Raw genomic sequence first — 9,404 nt, 5'->3', positions numbered from 1 at the left:
CATTATCTTTAGTGTTGAGATTGAGATTGTTGTTAGAGGAATGAAGATAACTCAGAGAAAAAGAGGCGTCATTTCTAGGTTCTCTTACTTGTTTTAGAATATACTAACTATATTTCATATTGACCAACTCTAAAAAGAAACTGATTTGAAAAGAATTATTTTTTGGAACACTGCATCAATAATTTAAGAAAGGACACGTGAGAGTGGCTTGTTTTCAAATTTGAACCCAAAACACATAAGGCAATAAAAATTGTAAGAAGGAACATAACCAAATAAATGTAATATCCTTGTTTGTTCTTTTCAAGGAATCTAAAGGACTAATGTCCTACTTGGTTACAAGTAAAGTACTTACCAGTGAACACACTAGGCCCTCTTCCACTAGACCTTCTTCTACCATTAGATCTTCTACCCATAAATGTCCCTCTATTAGTAGACTCACTTTCAGCATTTGAACCACTAGATTCCTCCTAATTTTTACTAAAAGATAAAAGCATGTTAGTCATAATATCATTATTAGTAACAATGTTCCAAATGCAAAGAATTATTTTTTTGAGCTTCTAGCAATGATCAAGCAGCTTACTGAACATGCCTTGATGAGTCTTGGAAACCTCTCCCACTATAGATGGACTATGTATGTATGTATCCCAGTACTATGAGTGATATCATATGTTCCCAATAACAATACAAACATGACTTTAATATGAATGAAGAAACCCCACATAGGGGCATGACACTATGTGGTAAGGCCATGACCCTATGTGTTCTTAATTAATTACAATCATAATATATGTTAGTATAGAAGCCCATGGATGTGAGTCTGACTCCTAAGTGGTTGTGAAGTTGCTTACTTTGTAAGCACTTAAGGATGTATGTTGGCCTCTAGCTTTAGTTGTTAATCAATCTCTTCTCTTTTGTAGAATTTTGGAATCTGCTTGATTTACTTACATCCCTCAAGAGTGGAATAGAGTTGTGGACTTCTTGGCTAAATGGGCTTCTGGTCATGTGCAAGATTGGAATATTATGCATAGGGAGAAATTACCCCCAAATTATCTCATGAAATTGATGCCCTTGTTGATTGGGATAGAGCTCTTTGCTATCTCCCTTTTGTATCTCTTCTTGTCTTGATAAATTTTTTACCCGTCTTTTAACTAAAAAGTATAGCAGCCCATGGATATTCGAGGCTTATCATATTTACTTGAAATGAGACATTAATGATGTTTCTCAATTAGATGTAAATAATATTATTATAATAAGTAATTTATCAATGCACACACACACACACTCGTGTGTGTGTGTATACACATATATAGACATGTATATATACATGTAAATATATGTATGTATGTATATGTGTGTGTGTGTGTGTACATACATAGATACATACATATATGTGTGTGTGTGTGTACATACATATATACATACATATATGTGTGTGTGTGTGTGTGTGTGTGTGTGTGTTTATATATATACATCTAATTGAGTAACATCATTAGTGTCTCATTTCAAGTAAATATGATAAGCTTCAATTATTCATGGGCTGGTATACTTTTTTACTAAAAGAGGGGTAAATTTTTTACAAAGACAAGAAGAGATGCAAAAGGGAGAGCTCAACAAAGAGCTCTATCTCAATTAACAAAGTCATCACTATCGCAATCATTATACACACACACACACGATTGAAGCTACATCGTTAACATATTGAATCAATGATTACAACTCTTACAATTCGTTCAATAACACCTACTCTAAACTATGACTGTAACAATTTAAAAAATACTAATGACCCCTTGATCACTTTTACAATTGGCAATTATAAGATCGATAGCAATCTCACCATCATAAGATATTCAAGATATCTAATAGAGATAGCATCTCATGTATAGATGCGTAAGTATACACTCCTTAAAATTTGTACATGCCTATATTCCTATAGAAGATAAATTTTTTACTAAGTTTCATCTAAGAAATCTAAATGCTACTATTCTCATGGTGACCTAAAGAACAATTTTTTCAAAACTTGTTAGAGAAAGAATTGCATGGTAAACCAGGATTCGAAAATTGAACCCTGGGCGAACCGTGGTCGAACCTGACCCGAATCTCGAACCGTTTCAAACCTGTTCGAGGTTCGGAGGGGGGGGAGGGGTACCCGTGTAACTTAGTGTTAGACAAAAGGGAATTGAGGCTGGAAATGGGTGAGAATCTCAAAGGCAAGGAAATGATGCAGGTAATAATATTATGGCTTTTCATAGGTTCTAAAGTAATCTCCTCTGTTCTTACTTCCAATAGAAAATGATTGACCTCTTCAATACTAGATGCCTGCTCAAAATATTTACACCAATATTCCCTTTGCATTTCTTTCTTCCATGGACCATCAAGAGACTATATAATTGACCCTCCATATGTAGAATATAAGCAAAAATGTCTGGAAATTGACAATGTCTACAAGTTTTCTACAGAAATTGAAAATGTTGGAATTCTCTGTCTCAACAAAATAATATCATATTTTTCACTAAATCATCATGCACCACAAACCACATCCACTATCTAGTCCACCCAACCGTCCAACCATCAATCCCACTCATCTGCCTACTTTAGTTTAATATTATTGTTTGTGCAAGTTGTTTTAAACTACAACGATTCATAGATTTTGGCCAAGTGGAGTTTCTTCATGGAGGATCTAGATATCAATGATACCAAACTGGTGCAGAGCAACTGGATTTTGGGATCAAACTAAATTTTATCTTCGAGGGAATTTTTCTATCAATTGAATGTTGTTGTTTACGTATTATGTTATATCTAGGGTTTCAGATTGAGAGAAAGAATTAGGATGTTCTTTGAGATAAAGCGACATATGATAGTTCATTAAGATGTAGTGTCATCTATAGGAAAATGGATGTTCTTTTCTTATTGTTGGGAAGAAGTATGGGCACCAGATTTCAGTGACATAAGATTCAAATACATGAGGAGAGGTAAGTGGATTCATTTGCTGCAGACCATAAATATGTGTTTTTTTAAATTTTCATGATTCCGATTTGCCAATAAATTTGTATGGTTTTGGTAAATGTGTGTAGGGCATAGTAAATGATAACATTAAGCCAGTGGGCTTGGATTATAGAGAGAGCTTGTCTTATAAACATTGGGATGCATTGACATCTACCATTGCAGGTTGCTCTACTATTCCCTTCTTCTACAAATGCACCAAATACTCCTCAACGCTTAGAGTCTATTGTATGGAAAAAGTACACTTCTTGCAGTAGGATGGCTTCTATGGAACACTTCATACTTAGGGGGTCCTTAATACTTGTTTATAGTGCAAGTTGAACACTCAAACTGAATAATATCTAGTATTAGGTTGTTTTCTTATATGGTTTGTATTTGTACATTTTGCAGGTTGCTAAAGATGGCGGTGAGAAATGGAAATCTCTCTCATAAGAGGTTTGCACCTAGGCTAAAATATGTTTAGTAGAATGTGTAATTCTGTTATCAATTATGCAAGATTTTGATGGTTTGTGTTTTTATCTTTTTGATTGGTTTTAGGAGAAGAAGAAATATATCGAGAAAGTTATTAAGTTGAAGGCAGAGTATGAGAAAGCCATGGAAAAGTATGGAAAGTTATTTAATCTCAAAAGTTGGATTGACATGATCTATATTTTAGATGTGATACCTTACTAAAACTTTTAGTATACAATTTACAGGAGGATAGTGCAGTGTCAGGGGAAGCCAATGATCAAGAGATGGTTAGTTTGACTATTTATTTGGTTAAAGTTTATAAAAGGGCTGAAATGATTGTGTTGTAGGATGGTGAGGCAAATGGATTTGAAGTATAGGAAAGTGAACATGATGACTCAAATTTCACATTATATGAGTTTTTGCATAATAAAGTGATGACCAATTACCCACACATGTACTTTCTTAAGCTTGGTAATTCTCAAATCTGTATTTTAGCACGACTCTTTGTCTTTCTGTTGAGTTTTTTTTTGTTTCCTACTATTAATATTTTTCTTTATTTGATTTTGATATCTTATCATGTTGTTTTAATCTTAGATTGTTTTCAGTTTACAGTTATAATTTACTTTTGTTCTGTACCAATTGGTAGGGTACTAAATTGGTCTTTTGAACAGGTTCCTTGGCACACACCTTGTGGTGGTGTATGTAATGGGGATTGTAACTTGGTATGGTATCTTTCTATTTCTAATTTGTTAAGTATAAGGATTTCTTTTAAAAGACAAATTTTGTCTTTTTGTACATCTCCATGAAGTGATTTGGGACAAATTATTATGTCGAATAGCTGACTTCAAGTGTATGCAATGCAGGGGTTTTAATTGCTTAGTGAAGGAAAGCTTTTGGGTCTAGTGGATCCAAAATTGGGAGATAATTATTGTGTAGAAGATGTTTTGAGATTTATTCAAGTGGCCCTTTTTGTGCACTCAAGGAATGCGTGCGTTTTTTCCAACCATAAATGAGCTTGACGCTTTCAGTGCTATTAGGGGAGGCTTCCATTGAGGATATATGTAGAACAAGCTTTGAAAATTCTATAGAGAGATTCACTACTCTTATCAAGTACAAAAGCATTTCAGACCACTAGCACTTACTTCAACTCTTATGGTTCTTCAATCACTTTTAAAAAATGTGGAGGGCTATTTGGTGGGCTCTATGGTTCTTCAATCACTTGTCAACCTTTTTTTCTCATTGCAGAAAAAATATAATCCTATTGGCTCTCTGTTGCACGCACATAAACATGGAACTGATAGTGCTTAATGTTGTGTTCATGTTATGCTCCTTTTCCTTGTGGATTAACTCCCACATTATTTTGTAAGACAACATTGATAATAAATGCAATAAAAATGATTTTTTGATTCAAGTTAGTTTTATAATATTTTGTTGAGTGCTTTGCAAGAATAAAATATTGGGAATAGTTATGGTGAATATTCGATTATTCATATTTGGAAACATTAAATGTTTAAAATAATATTAAATAATTTTAAATTTTTATTATTATGATATTTAAAAAGATATTATCTCTCTACAAATAATTGCTAGTCTACAATGAAATAACTTTTACCTTTAGATAAAAACACAAGTGCCATATCCCATTTACCAAAAAGGGCTAAATGGGGAAATCACTGCTTATCAAACTCATATCACTGCTTTTCTCACTCAATTCGATATTTATTGTTCATGTTTCTGCTCGAGATAAGATTCTAATGGTAGATATCAACAGCAAAGAAGCAATGGAAGATCACCCAACATCGTCAGAGTTATGTTCGAACTGTGCAGAGAATGCTCCAGAAATAGCTTGCTGCAAAAATCTCAGAATATTTGACTCCCAAGCAGAAAAATCTGCGTATAATCAGCGACCCAATTCGCATATTCAATTGCAGAGAAATTTGAATGAAACCATTAATGTGGTTTTATCAACTGTTATCCGATTTCTTGTCTATTGTAACCAATAGTTGTTCAAATTTGTTGGGATTTCATTCGTTTTATGGAATGATTGACTGCCAAAAATATGTAGTAATTATAGTGGTAAGAAATGAGAGAATTGCAAAGCAAAACAGATTGGCTTGTTTCTGAAAATTGTGGTTTTGTTTGCAATGTGAATTGATTTTTGTTTATATATACTGTTCCCACTTGTTTTGTCACCTGTTTTGAGCACGCCCTGTGTCATAAGTGGGTATATAATTGTGATGATGGTGGCACTTTATATGATCTACATCCAGGCGGGGAAAGAAGAAAATATAGTGCCTGACGTGTCTCTTCCTCTACGTAGTGTTTTGATGACGGTGATGAATTACAGGCGCGGGCAGATGGAAGAAATAGCAGTGTGTGTGATATGCCTCAGCGAATTTGAGGAAGAGGAGAAAATTGCGCGAATTGACTGTTGTGGAAGCAGATATCACGAGGAGTGTCTGGGCAGGTGGGGTGAAAGCAAAGACAGGAGAAGTGTATGAACGCGTATGGAAACGAGTTCTTCAATCTTAAAAGATATGCAGTTTCAGTTTGGGAATCTATGTAAGATTTTCCAACTAGATACTGCATAATTTTTGACAGTAAAAAGATTGAGGGATAAACAGGGTATAAATGCTACTCCAACATATCCATCCTTCCGTATCTACGCAAAATTAAGTCCCTACATTAATATTTCTCAGCCCCTCCGAGAATTTAAATCCGCGGAATTGAATGAAATTAAAGAGGACAGGTGTCCTAATTCGCATTCAAGACAGCTGCAACGGCTTCATAAAATTACAGGATATATAGATCAGTATGCAATGAGATTTCTGTATACATACGAACAATTTAGCTATCCTTCTCCTGAAACTAACCGTTCATCCTCTCACAGGTTCAAGGCAAGGGTCGCAATTACATAAACAAAATGAATGCGATTACCCTGAGACACGTGGTTTCAATAGTTTTTCTTTTATGCATGGGAGTCTTGCACCCGGGGGACTTGCAGGAGAAGCAGAATATCAGCGCTTCCGTTTTATCCGAATGTTCTGGTGCATATCTCCTCACTCTAGTTTTTACTTTGTGCCTTTTATTTCTCATTATTCAAATTCTTGCTTCATTGTCGCGCTTCTCAACCTGGTACCCTCTTTAACTGTCGCCAAGATGTTTGAAACCCCCAATGTTTCTTCACCTGCATCGCCATACTCTTTCAGCTTTGTATTCTTATATTTCCTGATGTTTATATGTTTACTGGTTTGAGTAGGATCCAAGCCGCCCCCGTCGTCCATGTGGAGCAGCGATGCGAGCAAGAGTGTGAAGCTCCGCCCGGAATTCACCGTCATTAGGGTCCTCATGTGCTGTCTGGTACTATAATGCCATCTTTCAAATCTAACGGCCGAGGCTGTAACCATTCGCTTTTGGTGTGAATGTGTTCGACTATGCTTTTTATAATTCAGTTTACTTCCGGCTTGAAAATGACACGGATTATTTTTTACAGGTGATTGCTAGTGTTGCAGCGATGCGGAGGTTATTTCCATTGAAACGGGTCTCTGCATACAACAATATCAGTAATAATTTACCCTGCCAGAGGGTTGATAAGGATGGGCCGCCTTGTTTGGATAAGGGAAGCGATAGCCCAAAGGAGAATTCGCTTGAAAAGTAGTTGATGGCAGATAATTCTTCTGCTATTCCAAAGGAAACTATCTCTGGGGGAGGGGATTTGAAGCGTTCATCTCCACATTCGAAGCGGTCATCTCCCTATTCAGTACGCCATCACAGAGAAAGTCATTCATCAACCACTTCCATCTTTTCCAGCGACAAGAGAGAAACATCTTCAGCAACTAAATCGCTAAGGTTGATCGAAGAAGAGATGGAATGTCGAACAAAGATACTAGAGAGTGAGAAGAATGATCTGCAGCAGACATTAGAAAAGGAGGTAGATAGGCGGTCAAATGAATGGGCTTCTATGCTGGGAAAAATTAGGTCGGAGGAGAGGAAGATGAGAAAGAGGATCCAAGATCTGGCTGAGCAAAATGTACAATTGCAAAAAGAAGTTTCATCTTGGAAGAATAGTGTGTGGATGCAAGAAGAAATCTTGAAAGAAAATTCTTGTATATCCTATGATGAATCTCTCAAGCAACATGCAGAAAATCCAGAGGCATATCAACAGGAACAACAACATAGAGAGGTAATTAATGTTATTTATTTTGCTATTTTAGGGAGTTTTCATTAACATGTTTTTGTGATCAACCATTATTCTTCATTGCTATTTTAGAGTGAGGAGGTTTTCAAACAACTAAAACAAGAACTTAAAGCCAAAACTTTACTGGTCAAGCTTCTACGGGAGAAATTATGTTCCAATGTGGCTGATGTAGAACAAACTGAGGAGAAAGTTGCAACTTTTGAAAGGAGTCAAGAGGTTTTGAGGAGTAACATTGAAAGACTACAGGCTAGGCTCACTTTCTCAAACCAGAAAGAGAAATATTTGGAGCTTCTGGTATGTGTTGTCATGCTTTCAATTGTTTATATTTAGGATGTCAAACAGTTCCTTAAATGGAAGATTAACTTACTTTTGAAGAGCATTATATTTAGTTCAGATTATGAGCACTAATGCTATGATATATTTTATCTACAGCTTGGAGGGAAGGAAAATACCATAAAATGTTTACAGACTGACTTAGAAGAATGTCAGAAAGAACTGACGTTGTTAAGAGCAGAGATACCCAAAGTTTCAGAAGAAAGGAATGGATTTCAGCAAGATGCAGAACAACTTACCTTGCAAAACATTAAACTCATCGCTGAAGTTGGAACACTTAAGCTCAGAGTAAACAAACTAGATGAAGATGTATTAGTTAGGGAGGGACAGTTGTCGATTTTGCAAGACTGCCTAAGGGAAAAGTTCTTTAAAGAACTGTAGTATTGTCTGGGTTCATTCCTTTTCCACTGACATGTAATTTTCAACATTCTTGGTGGTTGTATTCTAGTTCTCACATTTGTAATATAGCGGGCATCGCTTCTACAACATTTACTTGTTGCGACACTATCTTTTGAGGGACAACATTCATATTGTGGGAAACCTTTTTATTATCTTATGTCTTCATAAGAGCTTCTTTTTGTTGTGGACAATTCTGTAACATGTTCCCTTTATTTAGATCATTGCGAGCTTCGTTGCAACTGGGCTCATGACTCTGTAATAACTTTGAAAGCGTCATTTCTATCATTTATTGCTTGATATATTGGATGGTTGTTTATTGGAATAAGGCTTTATCATGACTGTTAATGAGGATTTCTCCTCGTTGCGATCTGTTTCTTGAAGGCTTCTACTACATCTAATGATTGTCATATGATTTTACTTTTCTTATTATATGGCCTGCACAATGAGACAATTACGTGGGTTGACATTAAACAACTTGTAAAGACAGCGCCCAGAAATTGAAACAAGAATACTATATGTTTGACTTCTTGTTGGTCTAATCATGCAGTAATTGAATTTTTCTTGTGAACCCTAGAATCATGTTCAGTAAGATTTTATTAAAAATGCCCATAAAAGATACATGCCACAGTAATGTTCCCTGTTGGGAATCTGCTCAAATTTCAGAGATAAACATGTTATACTATGTCTTGAAATTAAGTTCAGCATAAAAATAATCAGGGTACATATGCTATTTAGCATACTCAGTCCCGAAATTTCCTATTCCTTTCCCAATCAATAACCTTAAGTAGGATGGGGAATTACTTCTATGTTGTCAAGTCCTTTCGAGAAGACAGACAGTGCAGCTTTCACATCCTATTGAGGGTTTAATTATTTTCTGGTTCTTGAACTTTTAGGTTATTTCTTCACAAGATTGGTCTAAACTCAAAAAGGATGCAAATTTGGTAATATGTTGAAGCACATTGGTGATAATTGGCTCAAGAACTGGAAAGACCATGTGAGAGGCAGAGTGTTTGGTCTTATAGAA

General features: G+C 35.5%; 1 protein-coding gene across 1 annotated transcript; it reads left to right on the top strand.

Moving 5' to 3' along the window:
• The first annotated feature begins 5,215 nt into the window (after window positions 1-5,215).
• On the top strand, window positions 5,216-8,705 carry LOC149536712 (uncharacterized). The gene is made up of 4 exons (XM_089806176.1): window positions 5,216-6,497; window positions 6,710-7,633; window positions 7,721-7,942; window positions 8,081-8,705. Exons 2-4 carry the CDS (start codon window positions 7,112-7,114, stop codon window positions 8,360-8,362), a joined length of 1,026 nt encoding a protein of 341 aa, XP_089662302.1. The 5' UTR covers window positions 5,216-6,497; window positions 6,710-7,111; the 3' UTR covers window positions 8,363-8,705.
• Window positions 8,706-9,404: the final 699 nt, after the last annotated feature.

The sequence above is a fragment of the Cupressus sempervirens genome, chromosome 10 (genome assembly GCF_028749045.1).
Source record: "Cupressus sempervirens isolate cs-2001-9-10 chromosome 10, ASM2874904v1, whole genome shotgun sequence".
NCBI classification, from domain to species: Eukaryota; Viridiplantae; Streptophyta; class Pinopsida; order Cupressales; family Cupressaceae; genus Cupressus; species Cupressus sempervirens.
Note: the sequence above shows the minus strand (reverse complement) of the source record. Positions and strands in the feature narration are given on the sequence as shown.